Source organism: Plodia interpunctella, chromosome 19, assembly GCF_027563975.2.
Source record: "Plodia interpunctella isolate USDA-ARS_2022_Savannah chromosome 19, ilPloInte3.2, whole genome shotgun sequence".
Classification (NCBI taxonomy): Eukaryota; Metazoa; Arthropoda; class Insecta; order Lepidoptera; family Pyralidae; genus Plodia; species Plodia interpunctella.
In genome coordinates, this window is record NC_071312.1 from 4,547,997 (window position 1) to 4,570,171 (window position 22,175).

The 22,175-nt window shown below is 35.2% G+C and overlaps 4 protein-coding genes across 6 annotated transcripts; 2 read left to right on the top strand and 2 right to left on the bottom strand.

Moving 5' to 3' along the window:
* The first annotated feature begins 491 nt into the window (after positions 1-491).
* On the top strand, positions 492-2,848 carry LOC128678329 (pseudouridine-5'-phosphatase-like). The gene is made up of 4 exons (XM_053759793.1): positions 492-688; positions 965-1,183; positions 1,477-1,709; positions 1,894-2,848. Exons 1-4 carry the CDS (start codon positions 634-636, stop codon positions 2,068-2,070), a joined length of 684 nt encoding a protein of 227 aa, XP_053615768.1. The 5' UTR covers positions 492-633; the 3' UTR covers positions 2,071-2,848.
* Positions 2,834-7,710, bottom strand: LOC128678328 (pseudouridine-5'-phosphatase-like). Of its 3 annotated transcripts, XM_053759789.2 has the most exons (5): positions 7,516-7,710; positions 7,045-7,263; positions 6,402-6,637; positions 5,986-6,165; positions 4,397-4,533 (listed from the first exon to the last, which is right to left on the bottom strand). In XM_053759789.2, the coding sequence occupies exons 1-4, from the start codon at positions 7,568-7,570 to the stop codon at positions 5,986-5,988; spliced, it is 690 nt and encodes a 229-aa protein (XP_053615764.1). In that variant the 5' UTR covers positions 7,571-7,710; the 3' UTR covers positions 4,397-4,533. The 3 variants fall into 3 exon arrangements, with proteins under 3 accessions (XP_053615767.1, XP_053615766.1, XP_053615764.1); XM_053759792.2 differs by lacking the exons at positions 5,986-6,165; positions 6,402-6,637; positions 7,045-7,263 and adding exons at positions 2,834-3,501; positions 3,889-4,121 and having other exon boundaries at positions 4,315-4,533; positions 7,516-7,703; XM_053759791.2 differs by lacking the exons at positions 6,402-6,637; positions 7,045-7,263; positions 7,516-7,710 and adding exons at positions 2,834-3,501; positions 3,889-4,121 and having other exon boundaries at positions 4,315-4,533; positions 5,156-5,990.
* Positions 7,711-7,974: 264 nt separating this feature from the next.
* On the top strand, positions 7,975-19,416 carry LOC128678324 (paramyosin-like). Its single transcript, XM_053759782.1, has 19 exons — positions 7,975-8,256; positions 8,360-8,468; positions 8,827-9,039; positions 9,462-9,538; positions 10,185-10,329; positions 10,759-10,916; positions 11,193-11,242; positions 11,460-11,526; positions 11,634-11,852; positions 12,171-12,306; positions 12,895-13,000; positions 13,236-13,458; positions 13,918-14,076; positions 14,395-14,659; positions 14,867-14,977; positions 15,177-15,376; positions 15,741-16,274; positions 16,651-16,806; positions 17,414-19,416. Exons 1-19 carry the CDS (start codon positions 8,137-8,139, stop codon positions 17,495-17,497), a joined length of 3,132 nt encoding a protein of 1,043 aa, XP_053615757.1. The 5' UTR covers positions 7,975-8,136; the 3' UTR covers positions 17,498-19,416.
* Positions 19,407-20,723, bottom strand: LOC128678327 (uncharacterized protein). The gene has a single exon (XM_053759788.2). It carries the CDS (start codon positions 20,671-20,673, stop codon positions 19,429-19,431), a length of 1,245 nt encoding a protein of 414 aa, XP_053615763.1. The 5' UTR covers positions 20,674-20,723; the 3' UTR covers positions 19,407-19,428.
* Between the last annotated feature and the right edge of the window lie 1,452 nt (positions 20,724-22,175).

The window sequence follows — 22,175 nt, forward strand, 5'->3', positions numbered from 1 at the left end:
AATAAGTCTTCTCGTGTGAAGTGTTCCAAGCTTCTTTTCGACCGTTTACTGGCTCGAAGATTTTACAGCGTGAGGCGTATCCAATAGTTTTCGATGTTTTTTATCTTATGGAAAACGATTTTTCCCAATATATCGACACCCCAATATGCTACATTGTTGTATATTAAATAATGAAAGGATTAATAAAGTACTCTAAAATAAACGTTTTGATCGACATAGCAAAAGGCGGCAAAGCTTTTGTGTACCTAACATACAGTGCTGTACTCTGGCGGGATAAATGTGCAGTAATACTCCCTATTGGTCATGTTTCCATAGAAATTGTCATATTTAGAAATAAAATTAATAAAAAAATAATACCTACCTAACGTGACTTTATGTCAATGTCATTGGCTCTATGGGCTTTGCCCTTTGCCTATCCCTAAGGACAAACGAAACAAAAAATGTCAATGTCACTACTACTTGCATTTGTTTTGTTCTAAGGTTTTGTTTTTGTCAAGTCCTTGTCACTTGTCAAGTCAAATCCTCAATTAATTGATTTTATTTGAGAAATTCTTTCGCGGGTTATGAATTTATTTGATATTACCTAGGTACCTAGTTGATTTACTGTTGAAGAAATAATCATTTTATGTAACAATGAGTTTCAAACCTGTAACACACGTATTATTCGATTTGGACGGCTTACTTTTAGGTAGGTAGGTTATTACAAATTCAACCATTTCCTTGAGTATAACGTTGCGTAATAATTTCAGTTTAAGATATTTTTGGATTTTGATTTACTCCCTGTTGGTACATGTAATTGTATTTTGGCTTCTCCATTATCGGACGATGCCAAACGCTTTATCAAACTATGTCTTCACATTAATTGATACTATTTGTAGCAAACTTTACGGGGGTGACATAGTCACTGCGTGACCAAACCCCTTTAAATCAATAAAGAAAAAAAAAGATATTTTTGCAATCGCAGATTCCGAAGTCCTGTACACGGAAACGTTTTCTACTGTCTGTGCTAAATATGGCAAGAATTTCACATGGGAATTGAAGTCGAAAATTCTTGGGTTTCAAGGGCAGGAATGTGCTGACAAAATAATCACTGCTCTGGATTTACCAATAACCCGAGAAACATTTATGGCAGAATGTCAAGCTGTTAACGAGGTACTGTTCCCTAAAGTGCAGCTTATGCCAGGTAAAACAAATCTGAAAATTGCATGGTCTGTTAATGGTGTTGTATTTTCTTTCTATGATTTATTTCTAATAATAAATATATATTTAATAGACTCTCCGTCACTTTAGCACGAAACTATGCTCAATCAAAGACTATCCTAATGACAATAAGTACTTTTTCATAATTTAGCACTAAGAATTTCATGGTCATTCACACAACTGCCTTATTGAAGTCACATTATATTTATGGTAATATAGAAAAAAATATGGAGACAGTATTGACATACAACTTTTTTTTATTGTCTTCTTTTTAAGGTGCTCATAAGCTTGTAGAACACCTATATAAGAAAGGAGTGCCAATAGCACTAGCCACAAGCTCTAGTAAGGAAAGTGTAGATGTGAAAATGCAGAATCACCAAGACTTCCTGAAATACTTCCACCATCTCACTATGGGGACTTCTGACCCTGAGGTCACTAAAGGAAAACCTGACCCTGCTATATTTTTGGTTAGCGCCTCTAGGTTCCCAAACACCCCTAAACCAGAAGATGTAAGTAGTACAATATGAAGAATAATTTGGAAAGAGAAAGTTTTGTTGAATACATAGTCACTTATACCCTATGGGGTTAGACAAATACGATAGACTTCCACTTGCTTACAATGTCGGTGTGTAGCTTCATTTCCTATGACAAAACTCCAAAAAAAATGTTTATTCCAATAATTTACTTTTTCAGTGTCTGGTATTTGAAGATGCTGTCAATGGGGTTAAGGCTGCCTGTGCTGCCAACATGCAAGTTGTTGTTGTACCTGATCCCCGCATACCTCCTGAAGAACTGACACAGGCAACTTTAGTCCTTAAATCCTTGGAAGACTTTGAGCCGGAGCTCTTTGGTCTACCAGGGTATGATTAAAATGCTAAAAGATGCGCAGTAATGTCTCAACCACAATCTATCTATCACATTCTTATGATATTAGTTATTATTTTAATTTATGATGACTAGCTGAAAATAATTGCCTATGCCTATGTTTTTGTAGTGATATAGTCATATGTGGAAAATACCTCTCCGACTATCTCCACACCAAAAATCACCTCAATCAAATGCTATGTTTTGATTTAAAAGAACAACCAACACTATCACATTTATAATAGATTGGATGGAAGTTATGTATTTCATATAACTAGAAGAACCTAAGTAGATTTTCTATGTATTTAACCACTTGGGTAGTGTAATGGTTGGATAAGCTATATCTTTACAGAAATCTTCAATTTGAAATTTGGATTCTTGAAGGGGTTTGGATATTTTGATAGCAAAACCTTTATTTTTAATATTATATCTTATATTTTTTGTTAATAAAAATTGTTTATAAGAATGATGGTTGTTAAGGTCAAAATGAAAGTATGCAGGTTATATTAATTTTGTACTTAATACGTAAGTTTTGTTGAAATACAACTGTTTTTCACAAACTATGAATCTACCTCACATATAATGTCACAATTTTATAGGTTTTCAGAATCATAATATGTTAATATACATTTTTTACTTATTTATAATGTTTTGTTACATTTTATTATGTTTTAAACCTTCCACGCAACATTTCAGTTAATATCTATTAGTTATCTGTATCTAGTCAAATATTGTAAAAGTTATATTTGTGGTAATAAAACAATTGATAGACATTATTATATAATGTGGATTTATTTTTCATTTTACTTAGATCACATTTTATAATTAATCATCTAATGCAAAAAATAAATCCTAAACATACGACTAGACAACATATATGTATATACATTTAATAATATTTGATTACAAGATTTAATGAAGGAAGAAATCAGAATATGGTTAGATTTCTTCTCTAGGCGAATGTTAATCATGGCTGAATTCAATTTGTACTTGTACTATATTGTCTGTTTACATACGTAATATGACTTTGAATAAAAGTAAAAAAAAAATGCTCGAGGAATATATACTATTCTTTGCTTTAACATTGCGTCACACTTTTGATTGTGTCTTATTGATCGTCTGAGAAATTGTTAAGAAAAATATATGTATATTAGAAAAACAACATTAATGATTGCTATTCATGAGTCATTGTTGTGTTCAGAGTCATTGTTTTGGTACACAAACTACTATTTAGCTACATTATACTAACAGTTTTGTTCAGTCGTCGTAAGGCGGTAGCCCGAACGCTTCAGGCTGGAAATCCTCCATGGAGTCTAAGACTAGTGTTGCTTCCGCGGCTGCGGTGCGGTCGAGCCGCGGGTCGGGCACCATGACCACCTGCATGCCGGCCGCTCGCGCCGCGACCACGCCGTTCAGGGAATCTTCGAATACAAGACACTGAAACATTTTTTTATTATTATTTTCTGGTCGGTTTCGTACACCAATGTAATGATCAGTTCTACCATACCATTGCACCTAGTTTCCTGAGGCACTTAAATACAGGTTCATATCATACATACAGGTTCTTCAATCAATATTTTTGTAACAAAGGGCAGAAGGAAACTGAATTGGTGATGATATTTTGTGATTTTTGTAGTTTTTGCAAGGTTTTTAGATTTTTTTGTAGTAAGGTAGAGTGTAAAAGTAGTCAGCTCTTCAACTATCTCCACACCAAAAATCACCTAGGCTCAAATATTCAATTTCAACATGAAATCTAAAAAAAAAGACAAACAAACACACTTTCACATGGCTTTCACATTATAATATTATTGTCGGAATTGATACCTTCTGAGGCGGAGGATTATCAGGAAACTTGGCCGCAGCAACCAAAAATATATCAGGGCTAGGCTTCCCGCTCTTGACTTTAGGGTCAGAAGAACCCCACGTCTTTGTTGGGAACAGGTCGAACAGAGCCTGGTGTTTCACCACCTTCATGTTATACGACTCGATGGAACTGCTTGTTGCGAGGCCTATCGGGACTTCGTGTTTGTGTAAATGACGAATCAGCTTCTCTACGCCTGTAAATGTATACAATAATACATTTTATTACGCTACCAAAACATTAGACGTTTTAATAGAATATTGTTTATTCGAGGAATAATAACAACAAAAAATAGATGTGTGCGCGTGTTAAAAATAAGTGATATTTAAGAATTCGACTTCCTCCTTCTAATTTCGGAATAAATTCAACTTTACCATTGATATACTCACCAGGCCTAACTTGACACAGCGGAAACAACTCTTTCAAAATCTTCTGTGACTCCTGGACAAACTCGTCAACAGTCATGGGCAGGCCGAGGTCTTCGACGATAGTGGCTGCGAACTGCCGCGTCTGCATACCCATTATCTTGCTCTTCAGCTCGAAAGTGAACTCCTTGCCGAAGCGAGACGCTATCTCCTGGAACCCCAGTGTGTACAGGTCCTCTGTATCTGAATTGATAATAAAACTGATAACATATCTGGATTGCCTTTATCTGTGCTTTTAATTAATGAAGAAAAAAAATAAGTTCTCGCTAGGATTCATATTACGCATAGATAAAAGAAAATTTACATATCTACAATTTTTTTATATTATCATATTCTTATATTTCTTTTATCTATGATATTCTTCGTTAATTTTTACTGGTCGGAAACTCTTAAAAACGATAGTGTAGTTTAGAAAATTTAATATTTTACTCTAAGTAAACCATTGGAAAACACCAGGCTATTTAAATATTTCAAGTTATTGGGATAAAAATAAAACATTACTTACATAGGTCAGATTTATTTAACATATCATATAACGTGATTATCTTTTTCGGTACCTACCTATGTAATTTATTTATCTATATATCTAGTTATCTAAATTCGTATTCCGCGTAAATAATAATAGGTATAGTCCGGAAATATTTTTTACAGAATGAGGTATGTAGTTAAGTATATAAAAATATTTTGCTTTGTGCCGCAAAGCGAGATAACATCAGCTTCAAAAATTTTCCGACAGGTTTCAGAAATTTCAGCGGAAAATTTTGCTACTAACAAAATGTAAATAAATATCTCAAAGTAAACTCACTCAGAATAAGTCCGTCCATATCGAATAATAAATGAGTAACCGGTTCAAAAGACATTTTCGGAAAAAGTCAAGTCAAAAAGTAAAAAAAAAAATCAATGCAATAACTAGGCTAGGTGTGAAACGTTCGAGCCGTAGTTTTCGTACTACACCGGTACACTACTGACGATATTTACATCTGTGACGATAAATTATTGCATCACTGTTTTATCATGGTCGACCTTCAACTTCAGTATTGCCAGGGCGAGACGAGAACTATAGCTATGTTTACGTCGGTTCTACAAAGTCGGTTGCATGGTTGCAATACTACATAAAGAATAATAAAATGTATAGAAATCTACATAAAATATAAATAAATCGTATTTGTACTATGGTAACATACTGTTTCAACAACTACTAAATTAAAATTTTAGAAAATAGGAAATTGTTACTAAAAAGGATTTGTTAAAGATATCAATACCTTTTATACCCAAAACAAATACAAAACATTTGCTTTAACAGATTAATTAAAATAGATGTGCAAAGTTAATAATATATTCACTTCACTACCATAACACTAGCACCAAGATACATGGTAATATAGTGGATACAAGAAAGATGATAAAAAATTATTTCACCAATATACTACTATTACACAAAATCAACATTGTCATGTCATTATTAAATTCATACTTATTAAATAACACAACATTCAATCATGAAATATCTGTAATGATGCTTTCCAGAAATTATATAAAGTAAATCTTCAGGAAATAAAAAATATTACCCTTACATAATATTATTTTCTACCCAAACACAGCCAATTAAAGTAGGTACTTAAAAATAAATCCAACCTAATCATCAAAAGGTGGTAAACCAAAAAGCTCCGGTTTGAATTCCTCTAAACTTTGTATAACAAGAGTAGCTTCAGTAGTTAGACTTGCATCAACTCGAGTGTCTGGGACCATAACCACCTGCATCCCTGCTGCCCTCGCTGCTTTCACTCCATTCACTGCATCTTCAAATACTAAACACTGAAACAAAAAAACATGCTGTTTAAAAATTTTTTCTTTGAAATTACAAAATTTTTTTCTTGACACAGACAGACCAAACACTACATAATTGTAATTCACTACTTACTAATAAATCCCACACCTACAAAATCCTTTTCCACAAATTACATAAGATTGTAACAAAAACTTGTGACTTGTAGTATATAAATCTGAAATCTACATAATAATTATTAATTTCATAAAGTGTGGTCTCTTACCATTTCAGGGTTAGGTTTGTCAGGAAACCTTGATGCAGCAACTAAAAATATATCAGGGTGGGGCTTTCCCCTCTTTACATCAGGGTCAGAAGAACCCATTGTTTTGTATGGAAACAATGAAAACAACTCCTTATGATGTCTGTTCACTTTTAGTTCATAGCTTTCTTTGCTAGAACTAGTGGCCAGTCCTATTGGGATATTCTTTTTACTTAAATGTTCTATTAGTCGTCTGGCTCCTGAAATATTAAATTTATCAAAGTAAAATATTATGTAAAGTTACAATTTTAATTAGTACCTATACAGATATGTTTAATCCTATATTAAACATATCTGTATAGGTACTAAATTTATTGTTGTTTTTGCAAATTGATAGGATTATTCATGAAGAATAAAGATAAAACCTTTTATTTTTCTACTATATAAATGCAAACTATTCAATTCATAAAATAAATTCTGTAATAAAATTTAAAATTGTATAAGTATCTACTATAAATTATTAATCACTAGCACATCTGTATTGCATTTAAACTCATAGCCAAAAAGTCAACAAAAGCAAAGATGTAAAATATACATAATTTTTTTAAAAGTAGTTGATTTTGAAAGTTCATCTTATATTCAAATTTCTTTATTTGCATAAACTTACCAGGCAGAACCTCAGTGTCTGGGAATAACTTTTGAAACTCTTGGGTTGTTTGTGATATAAACTCTTCAGGAGTAATAGGTAAATCCAGACTTGAAATCACCATGTTAGCTGTTTCATTCGTTTGCAAGCCCATTAGTTTCAATTTCAACTCAAATGTGTAGTCCTTGCCATATTGCGAAATAATGTTTTGGAACGCGACTGTATATAAATCTTCAGTATCTTAAATATATGATAAGTTCGTTTTGATTTTAAAGTGATCACTCACACTGTTCTGTAAGGACTAAGGTTATGTACTTACCTATATCTGATCAAAATTTAAAAGCTTACTTAAAAGTTACTGAGCCTTCAATTGTACTTAGAGAAATAAAATTTATTCCTTTACTGGAAATATGAAGATATTTGGAGTTTTTGTCTGTTTATAATTATTTAGCGACTTAAGTTTATTTGCAATGAAACAATGAAAATACTTACTGAGAATTAATCCGTCCATATCAAATAACACATGGGTAACTGGTTTATATTCCATATTGTGGTATATTTATTATTTTAGAAAATTTTAATTTAAAACTGAGGTTTTACAACTTGCAACAATTTGGTTTCTTGTTCTTTCTTCATACAAGAGACTCGCGCGCGGACTCGGGTTTCTTTATAACTGTCATCATCCTCTGTCATTTTTTTTTGTTTATTCCCTCGTTTTATTGAGGAGGCAAAGGGTACTAGCCCATACAGCCAAGTCTTTTTCATCCTCTGTCAGATTGTCAGTTAGACAAATAAAGTTGCACATTCACACTCACACCCTCATAGAATAGAAAGTAGGCAGGTACTTTATATCTGTGGCAGGTACAGCTACGTATGCTCCTGTTACTGAATTCTTAACTTGCCAACGTCAAATCAAATGCATATCATCAAACAACTAACGTCAACCTGAATGAAACGTCATTCGCTCGACAACCAACGCAAGCAAAAGCAAACAAAACGTTGGCGATGGAGATATGATAATAGATGATACTTTAAATGTTTTGTTATGTTATTGTGATCTTTATTTCTTTTCAATACAACAAACTTAACTTATAGTAATTACTAATAAATGGTATGGAGGGCCCTGGCATGAGTTTGTTTCAAGGTGCTCCAAGCATCCATATAAACAATAGCGCACAAGACCGACTTGAGGAACAAGAAGAGTTAGAAGACCAGAAACGACGAAATGAAGAGGTGCTTTTATAAAATATCCTACAATATTTATAAATATGCCTACACTTTACATATACCTACTATAAACCATAACCTACAAGATATTGTTGACATTTTGTTACAGCTAAAACATAAACTTGCAAATGCATTCGATGATCTTTTGGACGATGACGAGGCTAGTTCAGTGAACAGTAGCGGAAACTTTACTTTAGATGCCGGCCAGACTAATGGAGGTACAATCTTGATTTTACCTATATTGCCAGGATGTTTTGGTAATTGATTCACCAGTAGCATTCTAATTAACCTGTAGTAATCTATTCTTAGCTTGTGTGTATAAAACTACTAATGGTGCAACACCCATTTTGAAAATCCATGTTTTTTAATTAATATCTGTTGAATGAATATTAATTACATTTTAGTATAATGTATGTTAAAATAAAATTGATAAAACATAAAAGTAACATTCATATATAAACTTGATGTTTGAATTTCATAAAATAGATATTAAATAAATATATTGTACAGTGATAACCAAATAAAATAATATAATCAAATTCATAATATTGTGAGTATATCATATTGAAATTACAGCTACACCACACACAAGACCTGGTCTTCCCCCTACCTATGTGGAATCCCTCAACCATCTCAAAGAGCAGCATGCATCAGACTCCCCTAAGCCATATTGTGAGACACCTAAAAACCACATGCCCCATATGAGACAAGAAGAACCTTTAAAACATCAGTTCAGTCCTTATGGTGCCGGTGATGGCCAAAACCATTACTTCCAACAAGAGTTCAGAGGTAAGATACATAGTTTTAAAAAGTTTTATTTATTTAGTTTCTTATTTTCTTACATAAAATGTAAATTTAATAAAATACATTATTTGCAATATTGCAAAGTTTTAGAAAGTCAGATGTCAGTTTGTAGTGACAGAATCCAAATGGAGAGTTATAAGAGAAACCACAAGTTATTCTTATATATAAATATATGAAGTGACATATATTTTTAAACCTATAAATCTTAACTTGCATACTTAATTAGCTATTTTCATTTATTTCCTAGTTGGGGCACTTAGCACAAACACCAGATGGTTGATAGGTCCTCGCATTCTGGTGCCATTTCACCCAGTTCTCCATGCAGATTTATCCAATTCCTAACAATATTTTTACTCTGAATATTTTGCTTCATTGGTGCTTCAAAAAAAGTGAACATTTTTTTGCAGGTCATCTTAATGGCATCAATAACTTTGATACCAGGCAAGAAATGATGAACACTGAACAGCTGAAAGTAATGTATGAGGTAAGCCTGTTTAAATCTGTTGTTTTAATAGACCTTGATAAAATTTGTTTTTGAATTGAGTAGTATGACTTTACTCTATCTGTCTTTGTTCCTATTATTATATATCCTTTTTTTTATGGTTTAAGTTCTGGGTGAAATGGTCCAAGTATAAAATAAATATATAAATAAGTATTTTAGGACAAATCACACAGATTGAGCTAGCCCCAAAGTAAGTTCGAGACCTGTGTTATGGGATACTAACTCAATGATACTATATTTTATAATAAATACATATATAGATAGACATCCAAGACCATCCATCATGACCCGACCGGGGATGAACCCAGGACCTCTTGGTTCAGAGGCAAGCACTTCACTACTGCGCCACCGAGGTTGTTATGTATGTAATATGAGAGGACTGAGTACATATAGTATCGGTATTACAGTTTTCTATTGTACACAGTTGCCACAATTAAAAAATTTCTAGAAATATGATGCTGGTGCTAGTGGCCCAGTCTTAAAGTAAAGATATATATATATATATATATATATATATATATATATATATATATATATATACCTGTGTATTACTCAATATTCAGTGTATTTTGCCTGTCTATTATTCAATAAATAATTATCCCATGGCTATATATAAAATTATTTTCAGATGCGGGTAAAAGAATGCCAGCAGCTGGCCAGCCAGATGGAGAAGCTGGACGGCGAGGTGGACGCGCTGCGGGCGCGGCTGGCGGCGGCCGTCAGCGACCGCGACAAGGCCGAGCTGTGTCTGCAGGAGGCTCATCACTTGCTTGGTAATTATCAACTGCCAGTATCAATAGTGCTTAACCCTTTGCAGAACATTTAACGTCTTTAAAGGACGAAACTGTGATTAATAAGAAAGATGATGAAGACATTTATCAGAATAAGGCAAACAGTTTGAGCTAATAAAAATAGTAACAATTACTATTTTTATAAATATAACACATACATACACAATACAATATAATACAAATATAACACAATAATATAAACCGAGAGTGCCCATCCTAGAGATCAGTAAATAGAAACAAACATTTATTTGAAGTAACTAAAACACATACAAGTGATTTAGTAGATGTCGTACGAGGTGAGCATGGGGCATAAAGCTTTGACAGCAGCGTCACAGTCGAGGATGTAACAAGATCAAACTCAGATGACAAAAAGAGATTTTCCATGGAAATGACAAAATATTTTCTTTTCAGCGTCCAGCAAGCACAAGTTGGTTGAGTTGGAGCAACAGGTGACGGCTCTCACCGAGAAGCTGGTGGCGAGCGAACAGGAGAAAGAACAGTTGAAGATGGAGCTTCGGTCCGCTAACATCAGTCTTCAAGATGTGCAACAAAAACTGCACACACTACAGGTAACTATTACATTAACAGTTTAATGAGTTTAATACAGCTGTTCCGCAGCCTTGGTAAAGGTGAAACAGGCGCCACTGGTAAACGTGCAGTCAGGGTTGTCACAAAATAAGAAAGTCTCTCCTTTCTCTTCCTCCCATTTTTCATAAATGTGTGTGGTATGAAATCATCGATGTCATCTTTTTATCTCTTTCTCAGTTTCCCTATGCCTACGCACCTCTGCTGCCAATAATCCTATTCAACTAATCAGGCTCATATTAAGTTAATTTTTTTTCCAGGTGGCTCACACTCATGACACGGACGCACTGTTTAGGGAACAGCAAGATAGGTGTGTGTAAACAACAAGCTTTTATTTAGTTTCTCCTGTCCTGTAAATTGCAATCCAACTGATACTACAGGATTGAAAACGTTCATTTCGCTTTAGTTGTCAATCTGAAAAAATATATTTTCGTAAAGAAGTTATCTTGAATGTATAAGATAACTTCTTTATTCATTGATATACTTTATTTGATGGCTCATTACATTTTTATTCTTATATTTTTCAGACATAGAGAAGAGATGGACAGATTACAGAATGATTTATTAAAAGCGAAAAACAGACTGGAAGATAAAGTGAGTACTTAAGAAAATACAATTTTGCATTCACAAAATGAGAAAGTCCTGTTAATATACATAATCACAAATTTTATTAACTAATAACTAAAATCTTTCATGAACAGGAAAGGGAGATAAAAACTCTAGAGCGACGTTGCATGGAAAGAGACAGAGAGAAAGAGGAGATACTAATAGAGAAAGGTGCGACAATAAACCGCCTGGCCGGCGAACTGGAAGCCGCACAGAGTAGGCTGCTGAGCGGAGAACCAGCTCGGTTGAAGGAGAAAGTCGCTCAGCTCACGGCTGAGAGGAGCGCCGCTAGGGAACAGGTCAAGGAGCTAGGGGTGAGTACATTTTTACGGTTACGTACTTTAAAAAATCCGAACCCTTATCACTATGATTACATGGTATAAAACGTAGTGGCAACGGATATTGATGCTGGTTTTTTAAATAGAATTTTGAAAAACTTTTTTTATTTTTATTTTGTGGTATGTTTGTCTTTAATCTCCTTCTTAGTACAGCCAATGCTTCTTGAAGAAATTTTTATAGAAATAAATAGTACTTTTTGATGGTAACTAAATATAGTTTCCTATTTGTAAGTATTATATAAATTTACATTGTTTTGTGCCTAAATAATCATATATTATTTCTTGTCGTTCCAGTCTAAATTGGAAGTGACCGCGCATGAGCTAGTGTTGTGTCGAAGTAAACTGGCCGCCAGCCAGAAAGAGTATGACAATTGGCGCTCGACCCTCAACCAGATTGTGTGCGAGGCGTTGCCCGACAATAATTATTTAGGTAAGCATTATCGTCATAATGATAAATCGACACTAGATTTTTCCCACAATTTTGTGGAAAACTTGAAATAAAATATAGCCTAACAAACGCTTACTTTATAATAAAAGATGAAATACAACAACCAATAGAATGTTATCATCAGGATATCATCATTGTTTAGACATAAATGTAGTGCACAAAAAAATATTTCGGCATTTTTAAAACGCTTATGTATGTGATGTAGTTAAAGTTATCTTTCTTATTTTTTATCGATGTATTGGTGTAAACCAATACACACCATTACGGTCTTAGTTATTTCTTCAAATAAATATTCTAAGGGACAAATCGCCATCATAGTATCATAGTTGATAAATGTAAACAATAACATTTCTAAAGAGGCTTAAGGGCTTAAGGCTATACACAGCTTTTTCAAAATTGTAAATTTTTACAATATAAGGGGTTTGCAACCTCACAGCCCTGGATGTAACCGGAAACATGTGCTCAAAGCACTATCCAACAGTCAACCATTGGGTCATGCAGAGAATGTTATTTGGAGGCAAAAAAAGAATAGAGAGTTCTTAAAGTAATGGTATAATTTTATTTTCAAAGGTGAAGAACCATCTCCCGGCAAACTAACAACGCTAAAAGAAATCCTGAGCAGCTATAAATTGCAGCTACAGAAAATACCATCGTTACAGGAAGAGATCGTCAAAAGGTATATCACTTAATCTACCAATCAACTTGTTTCCTAAATAATATATTTCAAATATACTTCCAATTAAGCAAATATAATTCAACAATTTAAATATACAACTTTTTTTAAAATATTTTTTCTAAAAAATAAATATATCACCAATTCGCTGATTACTTCTCAGCCAGTCCAATGATCAATAATAATAATATCTATGCTGTATTAATTTTAGAATTTATATTTGTAACAATATTTTCAGTGACAAAAAGTTAGAACAACTTAGGAAACAAGAATCAGAACTGCGCTCTAAATTGGAAGAGCAGAAAGTAATAGAGATGCAACTCAACTCACGCTTAGCGGTGCTGCAGAACAAGTTAGAACTGTTGGGAAGCAACTCTGATAGTGATTTACTTGAAACATATAAAGTACAGAATGAGAGGCTGCAAGCGGATATTGAAGATGTTAGAGCGGAGCTCAAAAAGGTACATTATTTTGTTGATTTCAGGTTCAAAATCTGTAACTTGAGTTCAAAAAGGTACCATATTTCTTTGATTTAAGTTTAAAATCTGTAAATATATAATCTTCTTAGCTATGTAAGGCCGCTTTTCTACAAACCTAAAGTCATCATGCTGGGCTTCTGTACTGGAGGTCCCGGGTTCGATCCCTGGTCAGATTGACCTGTGTCTTGGATGTATATCAATATATATCCCATATCACAAGTCTCAAACTTACTTACTTTGGGGCTAACTCAATCTGTGTGATTTGTCCATTTTTTTAATATAATTTTTTCATTCTACTACCGGGATTACAAAGGTTTGTCTACTTCTTATATGGAAATAACCCGAATACGCGAAAAAAATCAGATGAAATTAATTTTCCTCATGTCAGGTATTTGATTTTGTATGAACGGCTGATTTTAAAAAAATACTCGTAACTTTCAGTTGGAGCTGAAATACACGGAATTGGAGCTAGAACACGAGAAAGTGAGGACAGAGAAGGGCAGCCGCGCGTCGCCGGCGCAGGAGCCCGGCGCGGGGCGCCTGCGGGAACTCAAGGCCGCGCTGCGGGACAACGCCGACCTCAACAACTTGTATCTGCAGGTCTTTCTATATACACCATTCTTAATATACATGTAGTGTTAGCCTGTAATGATAGCTGTAAGTTTCATATATAAATAAATTTTGATAAACATTTCCAGCCACAGGTCTATGAAAAAGAATATCCAGTTTATAGCTCTTTCCATTGATTGACTTTAACAATGCGCAGGGGAAGCAAGCCGGGTTTTGTTTGTATTTCTTTCTTTCCAAACCGCGTTTATCATCATTTCAGGTACCTTCCGCCCACTGCTGAGCATACTCTCTGTACCCAGTCCTATATCCATTAATATTTATCAAGAATATTTATCATTAACTTTTCAGGCGTGTAGTTCCCGAGACGCAGTCACAAGAGAACTCAAAGACACACAAGCCAAGTTCCAAAAAGAAAGGGAGTTTTATAAAACCCAAGAGAAAGAATACGTCGAAAGGATAGAAAAAGAGAAACAGAAAGTTGAAAAAACGACAGCAGAATTAACATGTACTAAAGAAGAATTAGACAAAGCTAATAAGAGAATATCGGAGTTGCAGAAAGAGTTTACGGATAAACAGAAAGAGTTTACTGATAGGTTGAACAAATATCTTGATGGTAAGATATTACGATTGTTATAAAAATGTTACTAATATAATATAAATTCTGGAATAATTTGTATGTTTATTTATTTGTTTGAACGCACTAATCTCCGCACACCGTAATATTTGTATACTGTATACCCAAAATGTCAGAGTACTACTTCTACTTTGAGTTCTACGTTGTAAATTACAATTACAATACAAAACAAATTTGTTATTTCAGAGGAAAAGAGCGCAATGAGAAAAGAAATGGAGTCGTGTGGCCAGTGCGAGAAGAATTTGAAGCATATACGACAGCTAGAAGACCAACTTAGCAAATGTAGCATTAGATTAGGTATGCATTTTAATGAAGTAAGCCAACGTGAAATAAAAACAGAATATCAAGCGGCCCGCGTCTTCGCTGTAAAAACAATAAATTATACATAGAAACTTTCCTCCGGAATCCATGCAGTAGTTTTTGAGTTTACAGGCAGACAGACGCGGCAGAGGAGTTTATTTAAAAAATACTTATGATTTTTTCAAAAAATCGCCAGCATCACAAGAAAGCAACGAGGAACTGATGCGCGAGCTGAAAGGCAAGGCGGAGTTCTTCCAGCAGTACATAGTGGAGAGGTTCCGCAAGCTCAGCGACCAGCGCTCCGTCTCCACCAGCACTGACGTCCGCCTCGACCGCGACCTCGACCTCGACCGCGACCTCGACCTCGACCGCGACCACGACGGCATTGCTGCTAAGGTACATTCGTTTACAGCGGAAGTTGTAACGAACGAGATATAAAATGATTTAAAAAAATTTTTCAGTCTTTTATTTTTTATGTAGTAAGTAAGTAGTTTGAATGCTCCTACGAGTATTTCAAAAATGGAACGATTTATTTTATTAGGTCTATATAGAATGCTCCTTCAAGTATTAAAAAAATATATATTTATTTTTTATACTTCTTCGAGCGTTACAAAAATGGAACGACATTCTGCTCTAATGCCGGCACCCAAGAACGTAGGTAGAAAATTACACCAGTGCCATGCTGAATTTCTATAGCTATAAAATCTGTAACAACACTTGTATTCATTAGCAATATGTAATTGCTTTTTTTATTTTACAGACTGCGCTTATGATGAAAGAAAAAGCGATAAGGGATCAAATAGCAGAAAAGTTCACTCTAGAAATGAAAACAATGGAAATGAACTGTGCAAGACGCATCAAAGAGTTGGAGAACGAGCATCTAGGCACTATCACTAAACTAAAGGAATTGCTCGAACGAAAAGCTCAAGAAGTTGAAACATTGAAAGAATTTATACTCGGGGAACGGGCGAAAATAACACATATACTTGAAGCGAAAGAGAATGAAATATCCATACTTATTAAAGAACATAATGAATTACAATCTGAATGTCAGAAAGCTAAGGATAGCTTAGGTGAGTGGAGAGTGAGAGCGGAGAAGTACAAAGATAAAATAACTAAAGTTTGTACGTTAGAAGAGACGTTAAAGAAGGAAAGAGAAAGTATGAAGAATAAAGTTACGGAGTTGCATTCAAAACATTCGCAGTTGGAGCAGAAGTTTGAGAAGCTGCAGACCGAGCATGCGACGTTGCAGGATAAATATAAGAACGCCAAGAAAACTATTTTTACTTATAAGGTATGTTGAAATAATTAGTCTATATATTAACAACAGTACAAAGTAAATAAAGACACTCGTGTGCTTTTGGTTATCAACCAATCTTGATCTCTCTCTCTCATTCAGTATTGCAATGTCAAAAATTTAGTTCTAAAAAACTATTTATTTGATGAATTTCATTGCACCACAATGCCTTTTCGATATTATGGCCGACTGTATTTAATTTGTACATTTTTTTTTTCATAATTGTGCAATACAATCTGCAGCTTTGTATGAGATGGACCGGAAAGTCGTATGAAAATCTCATTTTGGTACGATCGCCCGTGGACTTCAGTTTTCTTTGTTTTTGGCCGTCAGATATTTTGTTGCACGCTCTATATTTTTAAAACACTTACAGGAATACATCTCGAAGAAGGACGAGCACGTGAGCAGCGAGATGAGCCGCATCCAGGAGGAGTACCGCAAGATATTCGTGAAGCTGCAGGCGCAAGTCAACTACCACGTGCACTGCCGCCTGCAGCACGAACGCAGGGACAAGCGGCACGAAGCTGATGTGAGTATATATATATATATACATCTCTCTCTCTCTCTCTCATCTGACCTCGTTCTCATTTTCCCGATTCTCGTCGCGAGCGTCGGAGCGTAAAGTCCGATTTCCTACTTTTTCGTCTCCATTCCTCACGGTCGTCGGCATCCCTAGTTGTCAGATTTACTTCTTCGTCTGCTTGATCTTTTTCCCATTCATGTGACACGATATGCTCCTTCCATTAAACTCTTTCATTAGCCATTTCACTTATGACTTCTTCATATTCATACTTTCTTTTCTACTTCTTTGACGACTTGAAGCCAGCACTTCTTGGGTTTGCCTGCCACGACCACGCGGAAGTGCCATACCCAAACATTTGTTCTCTTTTGAAACATTTAATAAAATACACACAATTACTCAGATTCAGTTAACAACAGATGTTAATGTCACTTTATTTACAAGATGGCCAACGGCCAATTTCTATAACAAAGTGCGTATATGACATGTTCACCTGTCGTTGTCATATAACTTTGGCTTGCTGCAATGTAGTGTACTTTGTTGTTGGCCGGCCGTTCTATGAAGTTACGTCTATTTTTGTTTTCACTAAATAATTTTACTTTTATCGAAATTGCAGTACTCAGAGAAGATGGAAAAATTGAGCGAAGAGTTCGCTCGTCTCGCTCAGTCGCGCTTCAAGGAGACGGACGTCAACCAGTGACGTCACGCGGCGCACGCGCAGCTCGTCCGAAGATGTCCTTCCCGGCGCCGAGTGGGCCGTTAAGCTGGATTCCTAGATTTGAAAGGTTACTATTTATCGCCTTATTAAATTCACTGATATTTTTCTAAATATAGTGCAGAGTGCAGTCGACAATAAAATACAAAATATCTTTATTGCCCATAATAAAAACAACAACAATGGATCAATGATCGTCTATATCCGTATCCATGTAGAAGATCATTGGTCCATACAAGTGACAGGCTTATTGCAAAGCTATCTCTTCCAGTGGTTTTTCGGTAGTGCCAACACGTCAGCCTAACCAAATTCATTGCAAAATAGCCGCTATTGCTGCAGCATAGAGTTCCGTGAAGGGTAACTTAATATACCGATTGTACAGTAGTGCATGTCGATTTCCTACTGAATTTAACGCATATTTTTCCTAGTGTAAACGATAGTTTAAAAGGTATTGAAAATTAGCTACCAATTATATCTAACCGATATAATCAGCACAATAAGTACGATTGCTATTTTTCTACTATAATTAATAGTATTATGCATTAAAATAAAATTACCAATAGCTTTTCATAAAACGAGTGTAAGCGGTAACGCAATTTTTTGCTCGACTGTTCTTGAAACACAGTCATATAAAATAAAAGCGATAAATATAAAATTATTAGTACAAATCAATGCCTATTAATAATGCGACTGTTTGTTGATATGTAACTGCTTATTTAATCATAAACTCATATTTTCCTCGATATATTAATTATACAGAAATTTAATATAATTTTCTGTGCACACTTTTGGCAACTGTTGTGGTATTGCTGTAGAAGTGATAAGTATATTTTATTTTTTTGTAAATATGCTATACGTCAAAGCTCAACGCCCAGCCTCATGCTCAGTAGGATTATCTGTTTCCCAAGTCCTAATGTCCTAATTAATATCATGAATGCAAAAGTAAATTTGCTTTCTTTACTTGTTACCTCTTGACGTTTTATCTCTACAACCAATATTTTTGAAATTTTACATACATGAAAAGGACACACCTATATGTCCCTACCATTCATCCCGGGAAAAAACTCCTCTCGTGGGAAATTCACATGAGCGGAGACGCCGGCAAAAACTAGTGTGAAATATTTGTTTGTTTTCGTTATTTCAAATGATGGCGCCATCGGCAAACCCATAAGGGTTAAAATTTTTAACCCTTATGGGTCCCTGTTAAAAATATCTCTACCGAGCACGAGGTATGTCGCACGCAAATGGCGATTATGTACAATTTTTTAGAAGAATTGCATTTGTTAGGAGTAAGCAGGATATAATTCGAATATCTACAATTTATCGAAAGACTGCAATTATCAAATAACTACACAATCGCATTGTCCCAGTTTTAGCCTTAATATTATGATGTATACAATTATATGTGTATTTTATTTAGACTGAACAATCGAATTAATTAAATCATTCCATGATATAAAACTAATATATACCTGTGATAAGTCTGGTACGGATTTACATATAATGACCAGTATTATAAATTAGTTCAAAATGCCTCAACATTCCTTTTGATTCCATACACTTTCGATCCGATGTGTTGGATATTTTCGAATTTATCATATGTACTGCTCAAACTAGTATTATGAGTAATGTTGATTTTCGTTTAATGTTAAATATTAGATATTTTAATTAGTTCTATCTAATGTTTGCGATTGGGCTGCCCCGATCGGACATTATGAAGCTAAAGATAAATGTGGCTATGGAGATATTGAAGATAATGTCGATGAAATCGAATGTAAAGTATTGTATTTGATGTATTGTATTTGATGCTGTCTTAATTTTACCTCTAGCTTCATAATGAGTATGGAGCCTTAAGGTTTCTTTCCTGTTCTTAAAGCAATTACAAATAAAACTATTATTTTAGATATTAGTAAGTTTTATTTCTTAACATAATAATGAGATGGAACAAAAGGCATTTTTTCCACTAGACAAGGCGCATCTTTACCCCTGATATTTACCAGTAAGTCAGTGCCGGCCTTCTTGAGCGCCTCCGCGACGTAGCCCATGGCCACGTTGCCGCCCAGCGACGGGCTGGGGCAGCCGCTGGTCACTTTTCCTACCACTTCACCTGTTTTTGCGTCCTTTAACAAAGCATCCTTCCTCGCCGGCGCGCCCGTTTCCATTCTGATCCCTACTCGTCTTTTACTTACGCCTCCTTTTATTTGGTTCAATATAATTTCTGCCCCTGGGAAATTTGCTTCGGCTCGCCTAGGCTTAGATATCAACCAAGTGAGATTGGCTTCCACCGGGGTCACGCTCTCGTCTATATCGTTGCCGTACAAACACAGCCCCGCTTCGAGGCGGAGCGAGTCTCTGGCGCCCAGGCCGGCTAGTTTGACGTCATCGCTTTGCAGCAAAGCTTCCGTGACCAGGCCCGCCTCGCCCGCCGCCATCGAGATCTCCACGCCGTCCTCGCCCGTGTACCCGCAGCGAGTGACCCGGCACGGCACCCCCGCGACCGAACCTACGCGTGACGTCATGAAAAACAAATCGTTCATCTGAATGTCGGTGAGAGACTGTACGGCCGCGGCCGCTTTTGGGCCTTGAACCGCTATCAAACCTCTTTGGTTCACATCCCAAAATTCAATGTTCACGTCTTTTCCTTTCTTCCTAAATATTTCGGACGTTTCTTTCATATGTTCTTTATCAACGTCTAAACGCCCCGCATTGGAGACTATGTATAGTGTTTCGTTATTTACTTTTGTAACAATCAAATCATCGATGATGCCCCCTTTATTGTTTAGAAACACGGTCAGTGAACTGGACCCGACTGCCATACCTTTCAGATCTACGGGGCATATTGACTCGAACCACGCAATACAATCTTTGCCTTTGACGTTGGTCTGCAGCATGTGTGAAACGTCGAATATAGAAGCACTTTTTCTAGTAAACAAGTGAGATGCGGATACAGACTGATCGGAGTACTGGACTGGTAGCAGGAAGCCTGCAAAGTCGACCACTTTTCCGCCATATTTGATGTGCAAGTCATATAAGGGCGTTTTGGATGGCTGTTTGCCACTTTCACTGTACGCGCGTAGTTTACATATTGCGACACCACTTTGTTTTACATTCAATATCTTTTTAGTGAAGCACACTCGTCTTAAACTCTGCAGAGAACACATTTCCACCCTCCACGACGCTCTTGTCCGCTGTGCGTTGTAAAACTAACTTTACTTATCATAAAGGTCGTAAGATCAAGCGAAAATATGTGATAAGGTAATGTATCATTACAGAACAGCAATTATATTACATCATTTAGAAATGTAATATTTACCACTATTTACATTGAATATTGACCATAATATTTAAATAAGAAATTATGATAAGGCAGCCTCACTGGATAATCAATACATATGTATAATAAAACAGTATTTTTTTTCTGTACATTGAATAAATTTACATAAAAACAAAATTAGGTGATAGAGACATAGTAACAGAGAAAAAATCTGTCTGTCGCTAATCTTCGGAACTACTGGAGGGATTGGAATGAACCTTGTTATATAGCTATTAACCCTGGGCAACATATAGAGTATAAATTATTTTGAAAACTGGAACACCAGATGGAGAACAATGATGGTACAGCTAAACTGTAGGAAATATAAATGACGCCTTGACAAAAGTTGTTCAGCCTGATGAGTATTTTCTATTGAGATATAAAAATCGAAGATCTGGAACACCTGACGTAGACCCATGATGGTGCAGCTAAACTATAAATAGGAAATATAGAAATGACGACTTAACAAAAATTGTTCAGTCGTAATGAGCTTTTTCTGTTGAGGTATAAAAATCGAAGATCTGGACAACCCGATGCAGACCCATGATGGTACAGCGGAACTATAGGAAATATAGAAATGGCGCCCTAAAAAAGTTGTTCAGTCTGTCTGATGAGCATTTGTTGTTAAGGTATAAAAATCGAAGATCTGGTCCAGCTAAAATATAGGAAATATAGAAATGACCCCTTAACAAAAGTTGTTCAGCCTAATGAAAATTTCCTGCTGATGTATAAAAATCGAAGATCTGCAGGGAACACCTGAAGAAGAGTCATAATGATCCAGCTAAACTAAAGGAAATATAGTTTTTCAGTCTGATGGGCACCTTCTGTAGTATAGGTATCGTTACACTTTGTCTGTACAATTAAATTTCTCAAATTTTGACTCCTTACCAAACTATGTTCGGCCACGCGAACGAAGTCGCGGGCATCAGCTAGTGAACAATAATTAGTTAGGCGTCCAAAATGAATATTTATATTTTTATAAGGTAAATAATTTTGTTTCACACCAATAAATCAATTTATGTATTTAGAAATTAAACCTAGGCACTTTATAACATCATATTCTAAAATAAAATATAATATAATATTATTTACCAAAGCCATACGAACTACTAGCATTTTAGGACCACTGCTCCTAAATTAGGGCCACTCCATAGCCTACCATGGATGATACAATAAGACATAATTCCATACGGAAACGAAAAAAGTTAACACACAAGGCAACTAAGGAATATACAGCATTAATAGCTGATAGGCAACAACAGTATTCTCGAAGAAAGTTAATGACAAATCAAAACTAAATTTTAAAAATTATTTATTATTACCTAATTCATAAAATAAATTTTGTTGAAT

Coding starts and splice junctions, on each gene's coding strand:
- LOC128678327 (XM_053759788.2), bottom strand. CDS start 20,673: ATGTGTTCTCTGCAGAGTTTAAGACGAGTGTGCTTCACTAAAAAGATA.
- LOC128678328 (XM_053759789.2), bottom strand. CDS start 7,570: ATGGAATATAAACCAGTTACCCATGTGTTATTTGATATGGACGGATTA. Junction 6,638..7,044: donor AGACACTGAGGTTCTGCCTG/GTAAGTTTATGC, acceptor TTAATATTTCAG/GAGCCAGACGACTAATAGAA. Junction 6,166..6,401: donor ACAAACCTAACCCTGAAATG/GTAAGAGACCAC, acceptor TTTTTGTTTCAG/TGTTTAGTATTTGAAGATGC.
- LOC128678324 (XM_053759782.1), top strand. CDS start 8,137: ATGGAGGGCCCTGGCATGAGTTTGTTTCAAGGTGCTCCAAGCATCCAT. Junction 13,001..13,235: donor CAGGAAGAGATCGTCAAAAG/GTATATCACTTA, acceptor CAATATTTTCAG/TGACAAAAAGTTAGAACAAC. Junction 15,377..15,740: donor ACGACGGCATTGCTGCTAAG/GTACATTCGTTT, acceptor TTTATTTTACAG/ACTGCGCTTATGATGAAAGA.
- LOC128678329 (XM_053759793.1), top strand. CDS start 634: ATGAGTTTCAAACCTGTAACACACGTATTATTCGATTTGGACGGCTTA. Junction 689..964: donor TTTGGACGGCTTACTTTTAG/GTAGGTAGGTTA, acceptor TTGCAATCGCAG/ATTCCGAAGTCCTGTACACG. Junction 1,710..1,893: donor ACACCCCTAAACCAGAAGAT/GTAAGTAGTACA, acceptor TTACTTTTTCAG/TGTCTGGTATTTGAAGATGC.